The following is a 17,362-nucleotide window of genomic DNA, read 5'->3' on the forward strand; positions in this document are numbered from 1 at the left end:
GTCAGAAATTCAGTCAAAGAAAAATTTTCCTAATCCTTTTGACCTAGATGTGCAATTTTTAATGTAGTCTTTCATTTATTCCCATTACTGAGTTAAACGGCTCTAGAGAACAAATTCTTCTTTGCTTCTGAGATGATTTATCACAACTCTTCTCTTACTTCAGCCATCTTACCATTTTACTAGGAGATGGTAGTTTTCCACCAGCAAGTCACGGGACACACACAGTGAAAAGATGTGTTGTTAGCACAAATCTCATGGGCTGGGAGGAGTTATCCCTGTGCTTAGCAGCTGTCAGGAAAATCTAGCACAACTATCCATGGAAAAAAAATTACTGAAGATAATTTTCTGTATCTCTAGAAAACAAAATGACTTCTCATGAAGACCTGTGATTTACGAGTGAAGGGAGGCTGGTAGCTGAGGATTGAGCTAGCAAGGAATAAAGAGGTCTAAATGACAGATTTGGGCTGCAGTCAAGTCTACCCACAAATCCGGAGGAAATACAGCTACAGATAAATAAACCCAAACACATGAGAGTTGCCAAGAATAACAGGAAATAAATTTTCTTTTAATATTTTTGGGTGCATTATATGGACTCTAGTATTAAAACTGTTCTCTTGGAGAGGAGCACCTCTTCCTGCCCCTGCTGAATGTAAGGAACAGAAAGGTTTCTGACCACTCCCCAAACAGTATGAACGTTAGATTTGTATATACACTACAGTAGCTATGTTATACAGTTATATATCTATATTTATATCGGCTTACATTCAACTCTAGATACAGAGTGGAGTCTTGGCCTAGTCCAATTTCCAAGAGCTCCCTCTAACATCTCGTCTCCATCCCACTTCCCTCCACACACGCAAATTCTACAGGCATCCCGGCATAGAAGTCAGTATCTGCCAGTGGCTTGAATGTCTTTGAGATCAAGCTCTTAGTGCCCTCCTCTCTACAGAAACATGCATACTCTCAGTACAGAGAAATTCTTCCTCCTTTCCTAGTCTCATGACCCTTGAGTAGTCAAGAGAAGTATCATCCTCTGTGTAGGGATGCTATGCCTCTATGCATAGGATGAAATTCCAGTCATTGCACAGCTTGGAAGTCTTTCTTCTGTACACTGGATTAACATAGAGAGATTTAGCTCATCTATGGCCAGTTTTGACTGTATATGAAACAAATTCTTGTCTGCACAGGGTCGTCTTACCCTACGTAGAGGTTGTAACCAGCTTCTTGCTGCATACAGCAGAATTTGAGTGCAGGGGAGAGGTTCTTACATTGTTTTGCCTTTTTTTGTAGGCATCTGTGCATTTGCCTCTGTGCAGCAAATTGTCCCCTATATTGTGTGATTGTGACTCTGTGCAGCAGAGCAGTGCTTCTGCAAGCTGAATGATAGTCAGCAGCAGAGAATATTATACAAAGGGTGTGAATGCATACTCTAGCAAACTAGCTTTCTGTTGGGAACAGTGTTTAGAGGGCCTAGAGGTCTCACTGATCTGCTGCTGCAGTGAGCTAAGCTGCTCAGCTCAGATGCCTCACAGAATCATGCCACTAGGAGTCACACAAAGTGATTAATACTCTTCAGACTGCTCTTCCCCGCTTACCCAACCCAGTCTCATAGTGAAAACTGCCCATTTAGCTGGAAGCATTACCCATATAGTTGAAAATGTTTTCCATATATCTGGAAAGCAAAGTTCTTGAGTAGACCACAGACATCCAGTGCTACCAGAGTGAATTCTTTTCCCCAGGATGGCCTGCTTATATCTACAGATACCTCTACCTCCCCACCAGCACCTGGCTCTGTGCAGGTCAGCACAGACAGAGAGCCCCCAGGAAAACCCAGGGACCCCAGATAATTATCTTCTCCCACATCCCATTCCAATTTGCCACTCCTTTCCGCTTTGTGCAGGAGCTCCCAGGTCAGGAGGTAGGAACTCCAGTGGAGACATTAAAAGCAGGCTCAGCAACTGGAAAGTGTGGAGGTAGCCAGACCACAACAGGTCACCAGGACAAGGTAATTCATTGCAAGTTCCCAGTTCTGCGAGGACACATGGGTTCTTTATGGGTTTATGGGTCTTTATGGGTCTCTTGGGTTTAGGAGCAGAGGCAGCCATACTTCTTGCTCCCTGGAACTTGCCTGAAATGGGCATCAAAAGATTTCTTCAATGTGAAGGGAGGGACAAGGTGGGGGAAAGGAAAGGAAAGGAGGGAGCGGAAAAGGCAGCTCTCTGTTCCAATGTAATCTTCTTGAGAAAACTATATTGCCATATTAAATCCAGAATTCTTCTTAGTTGTGTGTGAGGGAGGCAATGGACTTGAGACAAAGAACTTCCCAGAGGCAGTTATAAATGATCTGCTGCCATACAGGGACAATGAGGTTTGTCTTGAGTTGAGGACAGCTCATTTCCCAGTTCTCTCATTTCTCTGAGGGCAGCAGACACAGGAGGAGACTGTGCTATCACACAGCAAACTCAGTGGCTCAGGAAGACCAGAGAGGCTTAGACTGACTAACCATATCCGAACTCATACTGATGCCATGCAAGAAACCTAGGCCAGGATTCCTAGGACATAAAGGTTTGCACTCCTCCACATAAGATGCGGTTTAGGGTGACTCTACCCTTGGGGAAGACTACAACATGTTTCTCTTCAGGGACAAAGCAAGAGCATATGCAGCACATTTATAAGGACCTCTGGGAAATGAGATCACGGCCTGTGAAACAGAATTTGAGAGAAAAGAAGGGATAACCCTACAGATTTAGAAGACTGTGACAGACTAGCAGTGGGGCAATTCTGTGTACTGCAGCACCTGAAGAAGATGTAGGGGAAGGTAGAGAAGCGGGGAAATGGTGGGAAAACAACAATCAAGCATGACTTGTCTTGGGCTGTAGGTAGTAGATGACGCTTTCTCTTCTCTTCCTTTTTCTCTCCTGCTGTTGGAAGCTCACAGAGCATCAGGCCTTCTGCGCTGGTGCTCCAGGAGCTGTCTGCAAGGGAGATGCAGGGGTTGCTCAGACCGGCGGAGACGTCGAGAAGGCAGGCCAGCCAGCTGGCGACAGATCTCATCTGAAGACACAGAAGACACACAAATGTTGAGAGATAATCAAACTTTCCTTTAAATTCTTCACCACCAGAATAGTTAGAGGTATTTCCTTCACTGCATCTACAGAAACTGTTGACACTGCTGAATCCTCATACATGAGGCAAAGCAAACAAGGCTTTAGCTTTTATTCATTTCCTTCTGGTTTTATTCCTATCTATCTAATGCATAGTAATATCACTCATATTTTGCTGCAACAAAGACTACATTAGAAATCTAAACTGGATCCTGTTTCTATTCCTGATTAGAAATACTGAGAGTTACTCTTTAACCTCAACAGAATGCAATTTTGAATAAGTGTGTATCTGGAGCTAGTAGAGCATGATCAAGATCGAGGAAGGCAGAGTTCTCATACTTCTTGGCAGTACAATATCTCCCTTCCAGTGTTTTTCATGGCATGCATACTGGATGCAAGGCTGCGTGGCATTAGAGCTCACACAAACCAAGTCCTGAGAAACTACTACATATGGACTGGGGCTGGGTAATTAGTTAGCTAGAAGACTAGTTAGATGATTGCTACTGCTATCACTCACCTTGCATAACCTCATTTTCCTTGCAGACCATGCGAGTGCACACCTCCTTGTTTATTATGTACATGCGACGCACACTGAGGGATCACCAGGATGGTAAAGAAAGGCACAGGGATCAAAAAAAAAAAAAAGGGATATAGGCAATAAGCATGTACATTCACTGACTGAGGAGGCAAATCTTAAATTTTTAGAACTAGTCAGTCTAGAATAAGGCTGTTGTCGATAGGAAGATAATCTTTATCAAGACTTTATTGAACAGCCAAATACCTTAAATATGGATTAAAAGATAGGGCACATTACAGCTTCTTAGTGCTGCATAGATAAAAGCTATTGTACTGTTTTAAATAACCACCCTAAAAGGACCCTTTGAGGACATGCTTCATCTCACCAAGTGGTTCCCTGAGGGAACTTCCAGTCCTCAAAGGAAACAACTGCTGAACTGCATATGCTGTTTCTGAAGAGTTTTGAGGGCTTTTCTTAGGGACTGCTGGTTTCTTACCTTGTAACACAGAGGTAGCTGATACACTGCTTTACCGGTTTGTGAACGGAGTACAGGCGTGTGCAAGGGAACTTTTCTTCACGACAATCTGAGAACACACACACACAGAGGTGCAATCCAGCATCATTGGCAGGTGCACCCATTCTTGTATACATATAACTTCACCACCACGCACTGTCCTCCAGGTTTCTAGGGAAGGCCTCTAGCCTCTGTTTTCCCCTCTCTTGTGAGAGATGGGGATAGTTTAGAAAAGAGGAAAATAAGGCAGACATTTCTGATCCCCTTGCCTTGTAAGAAAAAAGTAAGGGAAAGTTGAGTCAAGTACCAAAACAAACCCCCTGAGAACCTTCAATACAGAAGGTACATGATGTGAAGAGGACAAACAAGCATAAACAAAATGTAAATTTTAGCCTGCTGTTTAAGACACATATTTATAATAGCTCTGCAATCTCATACTTCAGGGAAAAAATCTGGTTCATTTTCGTAGCTAACTATGATGGGTTTTCTTGTATTTCCTTCTGAAATGCCAGGTCTTGGCCACTGACCGTAACAGAACATTGTCCCAGCATGCCTGGTCTGGCCTTCCTGGATTGCCAGTTCTTCCCCTCCTGGGCAAGCCACCCAGAAGAAGACCTCATCTTCCACTACCATCATTCTCTGATAATTCTAACTCAAGGAACAGGGTGAAGAGAATTTTCCAGGAGGCAAAGCTCAGTGCTTGGCCAGCACCTGCCTGGAGAGGTAACAGGATGGGTGAAAGTTGGTCTGGAAGGGGGTGCAGGCAGCAAATTTAAACATACCTGATGAAGCCGTTGTGGTTTCACTGTCAGACTGAACTGGAAGACAGAAGGTAGCAAAGTTAATGTGACTTACCATGGTTCCTTGCTAGACATCAGCTTACTTAGATAACTGGAAAGCTCTTTCCATAGCCCTCCACTGTAACTTCTGATGTGGAAAAAATTTCACTGTTACTGACATGAAGCCATAAGAGAAAGAACAAATCTGATATGAATCTAGTGCCAACTACCCAGTCACAATGGTAAAAATCCTTCCAAACTTTACCATAAAGCATTATCTCTGCTATTCCAAATTACACTGTAAGGGCATCTTGACTTTTAATTCAAAATGTTGTAAATGTATTCAGCTGCTGTAATCACCATCCATCTAGACAAAAAGTGAAGGAGCCTGTGACTACCTCTTAGTAAGGAACAGTGATTCCTTTAAGAAATAGCATCACCAGACCATTGGTTCTTTAACATCCACGTCACAGGGTCAAAGGAAGCTGTTTTATTGTTGCCTCTGATAAAGCAACCCACCTGCACCGCAGTAAACCAGTATGTTTTGTTATTTACCCGGTCACAAACTGGAAAGGAACTTGAAGGAGAGACGCAAACTTTCATCAACAGTTATAGAGGCCTTACATTTCTGTTTATGTGCTGTAGTGTCAACCAGAGGCACAAAAAACCCCCACATAGGCATAGAGAAAAGGAATCATTGGGGCATCAGGTTGTGGTTAGGGGCAGTCAGTGAAGGCAGCATTCTGGGTGTGCAAGGAACTGGGCAAGGAGAAGCAAGGGGGGTCCATGACATTTTCCTGTGAACCAAGAATAAACTCACCGGGACTAAGAAGCACAGGTGGTGTGACAGCTGCAGCTGGAAAAAGAGATGTTCTTCTCAGCAAGAAGTATTCAATTTGTGCTTTCAGCCTCTTTCCCCCTCCCACAGTTCTGTCAATGGCTCTCCACTCATAATCTATAGCCTTCCCATATCTGATTCGTAGACAACACTGTGATATTATCTGACTTGTCAGAGTAACTGCAGGCTGGCTTTCCCTGAGAATATGCTGAGTGTCCTAGAGCTTATGGAATGCTGTAGAGTAGAGACAGGTCCCATGGCACATCCTTTGTGAACAGTTTCTTCTTGATCCCTCAACAATAAGTGCTTTGAAGCCAAAGTCTGCTTCACATTCTGCTTCACATCTGGTCTTTTCAGGTTTAGATGTAGGTTAGCCACTGCCAGCTTGGTCTGGACACCAAGTCTTATCTACCCTCCTACGGACTGTCAGGGCTCACAGGCTGAATGCAGATTGACATGTGTTGCTTTCACCTCTCCACCAGGAAGATTGTGCACCTTACATATACAACACTGTGCTTCCACTTTTCTCCTCCAGCGTTCTCCCATGCCAGCTGGTCAGCCCGACTCACAGTGTTCTGGACAGCTAATCTCGAGTCCTAGGGCAAAGGCAAGGCCATGGAACTGCTGTCCTTGAGAACAGGACACCACTCTGAGATGAGCTCTTCTGTTTAGAGCACATTTCTCAGTAACAGCAAAGTGTTACTGCCTCTCCTTTGTCTTTTGAACTACACCATCTTCCTTGCCCTGCCCTGCCTTATTTCCCCCACCTCAGACGGATGGAAAAAGTGGGGATGCTCTTTCTTGAGCCTCTGGTCCTCTCCTCCATTGCCCATTGTGAGTCTGGGAGGATTAGTCCCTCTCAAATGCATACGCTCCCATCAGCTCCATGTCTTCCTGGGGCTACCTCCACAGCAAGGTTTGGCTTTCTAAGGAGGCACATCTCATGCCAGAAGTGCTCAACAAGCGTCCTCCATCTACCCTATCTTTTGCACACATTTTGCTGCCCCCTAGTGACACAGCCACACGTAGAATCATAGAATAACCAGGTTGGAAAAGACCCATCGGATCATGAAATCCAACCATTCCTATCAGTCACTAAACCATGCCCCTCAACACCTCGTCCACCCGTCCCCTAAACACCTCCAGGGAAGGTGACTCAACCACCTCCCTGGGCAGCCTGTTCCAGTGCCCAATGACCCTTTCTGTGAAAATTTTTTTCCTAATGTCCAGCCTAAACCTCCCCTAGCAGAGCTTGAGGCCGTTCCCTCTTGTCCTGTCCCCTGTCACTTGGGAGAAGAGGCCAGCACCCTCCTCTCTACAACCTCCTTTCAGGAAGTTGTAGAGAGCAATGAGGTCTCCCCTCAGCCTCCTCTTCTCCAGGCTAAACAACCCCAGCTCTCTCAGCCATTCCTCATAATGCTTGTTCTCCAGCCCGTCACATACAGCAGGGAAGACTACTAGAAGAACAGTACTTCCACCTCCACATCCCAACACTGATCAGTTTGCTTTATTACTGTTTTTTGTGCCACCGCTGTCTCCTGAGCACTCAAACACGGCTGCTAGCTGTCAGTGCGCACGCACACACAACCTGTGTCCCAGTGCTGCCCAGTTAACTGGTGAACCTGACCTATTCCTTTCCTTCTTCTTTTAGCCTTTTCCTTCCTGCAACCTTCTCTGGAAGCCCAAGCTGCACGAGCATTGCATTTCTTGTCTTTCAGCAGTGGAAAGACTTTGAGAGCCCTGGTACACCAGGTGAGATTGACATTTCCTTGGAGAACAGGCCACTAAGCCACCTTTGCACAGAGCACAGAAAAGACTCACAGACAATCGTAGACTCCGGAAGGGCACCACTACATATCAAAAGAGGTGAAGAGTTGTTTCTGAGTATAATGGGTAATTGCTGGGGCTATGTAGGCAAAGTAAAGGTGAAAAGGGGAGGGGAAGCCTAAAGTTGCCAAGAGATAGGAGCTTACCAGAGGTGCCAATAAGAGAGTCGGTGCCAATCTCACCTGGAAAAGAGAATGTTTGAGAATGTCCTTGAGAGAGCTTGTTTTTACTTTGTGATACCTTAAACAGCTAGTCATAGCTAGCTTGAACTATTATGGCTGCAATGGTAGGCTTGTGAAACAGAGAAGTCCAATCCGGTAAATAGGAATAAACACAGTACCCCAATCACACCTGCATCCATCTCTTCTTTCAGTGACTGGCCTGGAATTGGATTTCTTAGTGCACGTTGCATCAATCCTTACTAAACTCTGGATTTATATTCTGATTTCTCAGATATGGCCACTGTGGACATCTCCATGGCAAAAAAAGATGTCTGAAATGAAGGCGCCGATGGCTCCCACTGCAGTAGGACAGATAGCTGAGAAACCCACTGCAGAGAAGGAGGGAGGCAACTCCAGTATCTAGTCTTGGCTGCAGAAATTCATCAGTACGTGAGTAAGTTTGAAAGGCAATTGATGGCAAAGCTGGGATGGATATGATGGAGTGGGAAGGAAAGGGAAGCTTGGTGGACATGTTTTGGACTGGTTTCTGGGAAGCCCCAGGTTTTACATGTTACAGGATCACAGCTAGGAGATGTCTGATGGCTTAGCCAGGGGCTTCAATTTGAAGAAAAGGCAGACCCTTGTGGTTCCTCTGGGTGCTGAAGCATGATGCAAATTTATGTGCATTTTATCCTATCATGCTACAGAAATGGCCTGACTGCTAAAACACCATGCCACTTCTGCACACATATTCTTGGGATTTTCCTGAGTAGCAGTAGAGTTCCCTGAGCATCTCATAGAGGAAGTTATCAGCTCTCGTGTATCTCACGTAACCCTTGATAGTGTACACAACTTCATGCACTTGAGCTAAGTGTTCAGGACTCCAGCTCTAGTGAAATATTTGTAAAGAACACACACTTAGCCAGTTGTCTTGGAGGGCTTGTTTAATCTTCACTGAAAGGGAAGCTCACAATGCCAGAGCCAAGGAAACAAATAACAGCATTTGTAATTAAACAGGCTGTAAATAACCAGTACAATGGGATCACATGAGCAGTCTCTAGCACATAACATGCCTGTAATACTTACCAGTTGCACTTTCTAGTTCTTGCCCATTGACCACCCTTGAAAACCAGTCTGTAAGAGAAAAACAGAGGGGAGTGAAGAAAGGAAAGAGAGGGATTTCATTAGCCCACAGGCTTTGTGAAATTTTTATGAGATTAGATCAGCCCAGGAGTTACCACTGCTCTTTGCCGAAGGGAGAAATGCTCTCCTTTCTGCCTCAGACTCCACTACTGGTTGGGTTTGTACATTAAAGACTTGTGGATACAGCAGGTCCTGGTCCTACCCCTGCTGCTTCCACCAGAGTCGAAGTCTGGACACAGGGACAAGATAGAAAATAGCTCCAGATCTGCTACCAGACTTTGTATTTCTGAACCCTGCTTTGATGCAATTTGAAAACAGACTGCACACTGCCCCCCTGCTCTGGAGACTGGTCAGAATTCTTACCTCCATTTTATAGAAGAGGAAACTGAGTAATGGAAGTTATTTTCTTGGGGGTCACAGACTGAGACATTTGCACAGTAAGAAACAGGCTGCAGGTTTTGTTTGCAACTTCTTAGGAGAGTAACTATCTGGTCCATCATTCTGCCTAAGTATAGAGCACAGAGCAGAAAGTGTTTCTCCTCTTGGCCCCTGGGTGCACTGGACAGGGAGAACGATGAAGGCTTGGCTGTGCATACTGTGTGGAAAAGGAGAAATTGAAACTGAGCTAGACTGTTCATTTGTACAAATGTAAAGAGTGAGTGAGCTGCTTCCCACAGCAGCCAGGAACAGGAAAATATTTCCTGCTAGCCACAGAGGAGAGAAATATCTGCATAACTGGGGTGGGATGAAGGAAGGAGTTGGCAGGAAAAGAACAGTGACATGGGGCACCACAGGGAATGCATGCAGGCCCAGCCCAAAAGCAGTTCACCCTGCTACATCTCATGAACTCATCTTTTAGCTTTCTGTTCTTAATGGGAGCACTGCATAGGCAAAAATATCAGTCTGGAGTCTTAGTTCCTCATTCCAAGAACAGTTACGTGCAGGCTGCAGAGGGACTTTTGGGACCCCGATACAATCCTTCGCTGCAGCATGACAGGAGCTGCTGGACCCTGCTACTCCCTTCCCCACCCAGCTGCCAGCAAGGGAAATGTGTAATAACTTAAGTGCACAATTTAGTGCAGCAAAAATCCTTCCCTGTTCTGGCTAATCTACTAATGGTAATAAGCAGAGGAGAAAAATTATATTGAATGCTACCTCACTTGTTTCTGATACAAAAGGAAAGAGACAAATTCTGAAACTGTTGCAGAGGCCAGCAGTGCTACATTTGAAACAGGAGTCATATGGAAAAAGCAAGGAGACTCCCCTCCCTTTTCCTAACATTGAAAAGTCAGCTCTCCCTGGCTTTTTTCCTCCCTATGAGATAACTAGAAAACTGGTCAGATTCTAGAACAATGGGATGCAAGTGAAGTGATACCTTCAGATATGAGGAGAGGAAACCAAAGAGGTGACTTTCAATCACTTCAATTTATATTTGCTATGGTACCCCATTCATATGCTTTATAAATGATTGGACTTCATTGTCCAACTTCCATTAAATTAATCTTTGAGGTCTAAAACTGTAACCCTAATTCCCCAGACCCGTAGCTTATCCAAAACCAAAAGAGACAATGAGAGATCAGCTGGTGAGTCTTATTTTCCAAGTTGAAACAAAAATTAAGAAACAACAACAAAAAACCCACACAAACCTAAGAAATATTCCTTTTGGGTCTCCTTCCTGCATTATAGAAATCACAGCCTTTTTTTCTGTCCCTAACTTTGTAGCTCACCTATGAGCCCATCTTCTGGATGCCTCTCACCCCTGCTTCACAGTCACAAACAAAACATCTTCTACAGTGCACCTTTACAGGAAAAAGTGCACTACTGGGAGCAGAATCAGACTTCTGTGTGAGGACTACGGAGAGTAGTGTGGAATAACCTGTTTTGAACGTGATAGGTGCAGTCATCTGTCTCCTGGGCAAAGCTTTTTCCATTCAACAAATTAATCTTTTGCTGTCTGTCCCGAGTCTTCCAACTATACTGCTTGATGATGCCCTTTTGCTTTGGGTATTGGGTTTGTTTTGGTTTTTTGGGGGGTGGTTGTTTTTTTTTAACAAATTTGATTCCACCTGAATTTTTGCCACAGTAACTCCAAGCAAACAAACAGAGCAACAAAATGGAACAACAACAAAAGCATACGGTGGTTCGGACTATGGAGGTTAGGTTTCCCAAAACATCTGTATAAAAAAAGTACAAAACCTCCTGGCAGCTGAGTGGCCTGGAATGGGGACATTCCAGCAGACACTGCTAGTGACAGCAAATGTTTCAAAACTACAACAGAAAACGTTGTGGGAAGCACTGGGAAATGCTCTGCAGATCATGCAAACACAGGTGGTACGGCAGCCTACAGTAAGCACAAAGCATAGCTAATCCTCTTTTTCATCTCTGGACCTGGATGCTTTGCTTACCCAATCACCCCTGCAGTGGAGGCTGTGAACCTCCACCTCTTGGAACTCGCAGTACTTACTGGAAAGTTCATATACATGGGAAGCAGTCCTTAGTTCCTAAATTTTTCCTTACAATCCTATATCCATCTTGCTTTTCCACTTCATTCCTTCCCCCTTCACTGTCCATCTACATATCTGTCTTTCTCTTTAAGTCACTGCACATTAGCCTGAGTAGGAAACTCCACAGGGCAAAGGTGGAGAAGAAATCCTGCCCCTGGCATAAGGACTCACCAGCTGGGGACAAGAAGAGTGCTAAGAGACACAACAGTACAGAGATTCCAGAGGTCTTCATCTCTGTGGAGTGGAGGAGAGAGAAATCAGAGTAAAGCTAAGGCAGGAACTTAGATACCCTCCCCTATAGCACGGAAACTCTTCGCTTGCTGCTTTGGTTTGCCTTTCAAGGCCATTTGGTCTTCCCAGCCTCCCTCCCACCTGTCTCCCTCCTAATCTGGCCATTTTTCCAGGTGTTTCTGGAACATTTTGAACTGAAAATACACTTCTATCTCCTTTCTTTCTCTTTCCACCTCCTTTCTCTAGTCTCCATCCATTTTCTCATCCAGGTGGTTAAGCCCCCCTCCACACACATACACCCCTAGCATGCAAAGAAAAGTTTCCCCTCGTCATGTCCCTCCGCTCTTTTCTACTTTTAAACTACCTTGATGTGCACTGAAAGAACAGATAAGGTCCTCATCACTTACTGCAGCCCTCGGTCTCCACTCCCTTCAGCAGCAGACGCTTTGTCTTCCCCTTCAGCGGTCCCCCCTCTTTGGCTATTGGGTAAATCGCATGCAGCCACACCCAGAACACGTTCTACTTTTGGTTGTCTTCAAAATACGATTGGGGGGGCGGGAGGGGGAGCAAAAGGGGGACAAAGAATGGAAAAGGAGAAGCCGGCGAGATGGTGGGACGTGGTGTCATCATACATCTGGAATGACGCGGGGAGCGAGGAGCCCACACCCTCATTCCAGAGTTTACTGTCCTCCGCAGGGAGCCTGCTCCTCCCTTTCCCCCGGGATGGCCCAGCACCAGGGGGCGATTCTCGCCTCTGCCTTGCAAAGCTGTGTCCTGTCGCCCTCCTTCGCAGCCGCTCCCTCCCGGCGCCGCCGCGTCTCCCGCCGATCCCAGCCCCGTCTCTGCTACGGTCCCTGTGCCGGACAGCCTCCTTCCCCGGTACCGGCACATCCCCTCCTCCTGGTGCCGGACAGCCCCCTTCTCCGTCAGGTACCACGACAGCTCCATCCTGCCCCGGTACCGGGACAGCACCCCCTCCCCCGGTACCGCAACAGTCCCATCCTACCGGTACCGGGACAACCCCCCCTCGCCCGGTACCGGGACAGTCCCCTTCTCCCTCCGGTACCGGGACAGACTCCCATCTCCTGGTGCCAGGACAGCCCTCCCTCCCCCGTTACCGGGACAGCCCCCGTGGCACCCCCGGCGATGCTCCGGGCGGCGGGGGGACGCTGTCCGGCAGCCAATGGGCGGGGCCGCAGCGGCGGTGACGTCACCCCGGCGGTCTGGGAATGGGAATGGGAATGGGAATGGGGATTCCCTGAGGAGCGGGCGGGGAGCGGGCAGCGCGGCGTGCGGGCTGTTCTGGGCAGTCTGAGAAACGTGGCGCATTGGGAAAGCGTGTGCAAAACAAGAGATAAAAAAAAAAAGAAAAAAATAGAAAGTAGGACAATGGGAGAGACATCAGCTGAAAAGGGAAGAGTGGGATCTGATCGCGTGCCCTGCTTTGCCTCCGAGCACGCGGTGCTTGGTGAATCAGCCTCCTGAACAGCCACTCTCCCCTACCCATCCTCCAGCGCCCCAGGATCTCCCGTCTCTGTTGCTTTCCCAGAGACTTCTTTTCCCTTTACAACTCCTGGCGTTGCTCCTTGGGTCGGAGGAGGCACTGGCTGGACAATACCCCCACATGAGCTTGAAGGCACAATCACAGTCCCGAAGCCAAGGAGGAAGGTAGGAAATGACCCAAGTTCCCTCCCTCATACAGCAAGGAAAGACAGAAACCTCACAGGGAAAAGCGGTGTCCCCTAAGGCTTATCCTGGTGGATAGGTAACCCTTGTTTGTCGTCAACAAATTGCAGGCTAGGAATAAAAGCCTCTAACAGCTTTTACACAGTTGCTCAGGAAATCCTCACTATGTCCTTGCCACCATCCCAGACTCTGAAAGGTGTTACCTCCATGTGACAAAATGAAGCCACCCCTTCCTTGGTTGTGGTAGTGCTCAAGAAAAAAGACAGAATGACTGCTCCTTCTTAGTTCTGGTCCTCCAAAGACTCCCAAGGTGTGGGGGAAGCACTGGTGGTGGTGGTTGTACTCAAGGATGGGTAGAAGGTAGAGGAAAAGCTAGGCATTGGGCACTGGAACAGGCTGCCCAGGGAGGTGGTTGAGTCACCTCCCCTGGAGGTGTTTAAGGCATGGGTGGACGAGGTGCTGAGGGGCATGGTTTAGTGTTTGATAGGAATGGTTGGACTCAATGATCCAGTGGGTCTTTTCCAACCTAGTTATTCTATGATTCTATGCTAACCAAGGCATCCCCCTGAATGAATCACTTTGTGTCACTGGAGCAAGATGCCACCATTCCCATTCTCAGGGACTGGCTAAAACTCAGTCCAGTGCAGAGGCTCAAAGTATGATGAAAAAAAAAAAACAAAAGAAAATTATGGTAGCTAAAACCTTACCCCAGTTTAAGGAATACCTGCAGATCTTTAGCTTTTTCTGCAAGTCCACATAGCAGTATGTTTGGGCAATACCTTCCCATGCAGCTCTGTTTGGATTTTGATTATGTTTGTGCCTGTGTGTTGCCATTCAAACAACTGTTACTGGTTAACTGGATAACTAAAATATCTTGAAGACCTTATGAGTTCTGAGCATATTTATTTGGGAACTTTCATCAATGTCATATGATTTGGTCTAGCAATACACTGATGTATCACCATCTCCCACTGAGCACAGGATTCGCCTCTAGTCCTGGGCAAGTTTTCTTCTGATTGCTTTCGAGCTTTAATTGCTTTTTTCAAACTGGAAATCTGTGTCCTCCCCAGCTGTTCAGTGTGAGTAGGCTACTTGTGCTAGCAGCACCTCTCCAAATGGAGAGCTTGGTGCCAGCTTGGGGGGATGTTCTTGGTGGCAGATTTGCTGGCTGGGAAGCAATATTTCATATACCAGACTAAGGGCAGTGAAATAACTGGCGGCATCCTGCTGCTCTTTTTCATTACCAACAAGAGAGGGAGCTGCAGCACACCACCATGTGGAGCCCCATTTTTCTTGCAGTGCAAGCAGACTCATCAAGAGATGTGACGCGTCTGCAGCTCCCAATCTGGTATGAAGGCTCTTGGGTCCCTTGTTTGTCAGTGCAGTGGATCCACAATTCTTAACAATTTTGCTTTTGGGGACAGAAACAAATCTTATTATTCCCCCACGCCCCCATCCTTGCTCTATGACATTGACAAAGACAGCCCTCTTTGTCCAGCCCTCTGGACAGCCCTCCTCAGTGGCAGATAGGAATAATTAACATCCCTCTGCAGCTTCCCTTCTCATTCACATTGCTGTCTACTGCTTTGCAGGGAGCTCTCCTCAAGCAGAGGGTAACTTGAGGACATCTAGAGCAGACAACTCAAAGTGAAGCTCCAGAAGTCAGGTATGGGGCCACAGTAGGGTGTGAAGGAAAACCGTGCCATGGTAAGTAGCATAGGCGACTCATAAAGCAGACACTTCCATACCTTTATTCCCTTAAGTTGCAGTGACCTGTGCCTGTAGTTGTTTCCCTAAGATCAGAAGCAGTGACAGTGACTCAGCAAAGAGTTCTCTTCCAAGCTGGCCCTGACTGCATTATGTTACCAGGGAGGCCATAGCAATGGATGAGACACAACATCAGCCTTCCTAGAATTTAAAACCTCCTGGTAAATTTCACCCCAGAGATTGCCACATCTCAGTAGACAAATCTTAGGGCATATTATTTATAAAGGTCTTGGAGAAGCATTTAAGTGCCAGCTGATTTCTTTCCTCTCTCTGTATCCCTGGACTTTACATATCCTAACTATAAATGGGCCTTAAGTTACATTTATTGTCGGAACACAGTAACTCCATGCAGTACCGCAGGCTTGGGGAAGAGTGGCTGGAAAGCTGCCTGGCAGAGAAGGACCCTGGGGGCATTGGTTGACAGCCGTCCGAACATGAGCCAGCAGTGTGCCCAGGTGACCGATAGCACTTGGCTTGTATCAGAAACAGCATGGCCAGCAGCACCAGGGAAGTGATTGTGCCCCTGTACTCAGCACTGGTGAGGTTGCACCTCAAATCTTGTGTTCAGTTTTGGGCCCCTCACTACAAGAAAGACATTGAGGTGCTGGAGCGCATCCAGAGAAGAGTGACACAGCTGATGAAGGGACTGGTGAACAAGTCTTATGAGGAGTGGCTAAGGGAACTGGGGCTGTTTAGCCTAGAGAAGAGGAGGCTGAGGGGAGACCTTGTCACTGTCTACAACTGCCTGAAAGGACATTGTAGCAAGGTGGGCGTTGGTCTCTTCTCCCAAGTGATAGGACAAGAGGGAATTGCCTCAAGCTGCATCAGAGCAGGTTCAGATTGGATATTAGGAAAAACTTCTTCACTGAAAGCGTTATTGGGCACTGGAACAGGCTGCCCAGGGAGGGGGTTGAGTCACCATCCCTGGAGGTGTTTAAAAGACAGGTAGATTAAATGCTGAGGGAAATGATTTCATATAATCACCAGGTTGGAAAAGACCTCTTCGATCATCAAGTCCAACCATTCCTATCTGCCACTAAACCATGTCCCTGAGCACCTCATCCACCCATCTTTTTGCCTGTAAAAGGGCAACAACAGCGGTAGCTGAAAAAACTTAATTTGATATTACCCATATCATTTCATACCCGTGTCCATGAGTGCAGCTACCCTGATACATACCTTTTTATGAGAAATGACTTCAAGTATTCACTCATTATTTCCTCATTTGTAATTGTTTTCAGAATAAAAACACACTGGAATTTCATTTGCATGCAGCTGTATAGGGTATTTCCATTCAAATCAAAGCATGCTGGGTTTGCTTGTTAAAATATCTCAATGTTGTTTTATTGTTCTCAAACTAGTCTCTATAGCAAGGTTCCTTTGGCTATTTATTTTATCATCCTTGAGTTCTCTCTCCATGCCGGCCATCTCGGGTGTCTCTCCACATTAATTCTTGAGGGTTTTTTTGCTATGTTTTCCTTTTCCTGCATCTAATCTTTTTTCTCTCCTTTTTTATTTCTGTATTTCTTCCTCTATACCTCTTCTGTATATGTTTGGGTTTTTTTTTTTCCTCTGTCCCTCCCCCCCATCCCCCCATCCCTCCATCCCCCTAGTACTCCTTCTCCCACTTTCTTTCTCTGCACAAGCTTTTCTGACTCTGGTTCTCTCTCTGTCTCCCTGGTTTCCTTTCAGTCACCTCCACTGGAATGTTGGCAGCAATATTTTTTACTTTAAAAACAAAGAGAATAAGTAAGTAACCGAATAACTAAAATAGCTGGAAGCAGATAGGAGGTTTCAGTTCCAGAAAGGTCTGTATTCTGGGAGCTTTTCTCACTTCTTAGCAAAGGAGAAGATAGTGGCGTTTCCGTGCCCTCCTCCCCAGCCTCACAAGGAGCCAGGCTTCCCCTCCCCTGGCGTGAGGAACTCGTCTGGGACTGATGGATTGCACTGCAGCGAGGGCTGGGAGCACTGAGAGGGTGGGGGGATTGCAGGAGGGAGGAGACACACTGCCGGCGTCAGGGCGGGAAGGATGTAGCGGGGGGGGGGGGGGGCTGATGAGAAGAAAGGAGTGGAAAATGGGGAAGGGTAGGGAGGTAGGCTGTACCGCTTCGAGCAGTTTGAGGAGCCCAGGTCTGAGGGAAGCTGAGCCGAGGACGGCATAAGGCAGCGCGGGCAATGCCGCCACTGAACACCGGCAGGGAAAACGGAAAAGCAATTGGGAAAGGGAGGAGGGAGAGAGAGAGGAAAGTAAGGCTTAGGTTGTACAGCAACGACAAAAGAACACCACTCTT

General features: G+C 46.5%; 1 protein-coding gene across 1 annotated transcript; it reads right to left on the bottom strand.

Annotated features, from left to right (window-relative positions):
• Positions 1–544: 544 nt before the first annotated feature.
• On the bottom strand, positions 545–12,176 carry MFAP5 (microfibril associated protein 5). Its single transcript, XM_069865233.1, has 9 exons — positions 12,026–12,176; positions 11,559–11,621; positions 8,827–8,874; positions 7,726–7,761; positions 5,735–5,770; positions 4,918–4,953; positions 4,118–4,205; positions 3,622–3,695; positions 545–3,054 (listed from the first exon to the last, which is right to left on the bottom strand). Exons 2-9 carry the CDS (start codon positions 11,617–11,619, stop codon positions 2,933–2,935), a joined length of 501 nt encoding a protein of 166 aa, XP_069721334.1. The 5' UTR covers positions 11,620–11,621; positions 12,026–12,176; the 3' UTR covers positions 545–2,932.
• Between the last annotated feature and the right edge of the window lie 5,186 nt (positions 12,177–17,362).

This window comes from Phaenicophaeus curvirostris, chromosome 1, assembly GCF_032191515.1.
Source record: "Phaenicophaeus curvirostris isolate KB17595 chromosome 1, BPBGC_Pcur_1.0, whole genome shotgun sequence".
Taxonomy (NCBI): domain Eukaryota; kingdom Metazoa; phylum Chordata; class Aves; order Cuculiformes; family Cuculidae; genus Phaenicophaeus; species Phaenicophaeus curvirostris.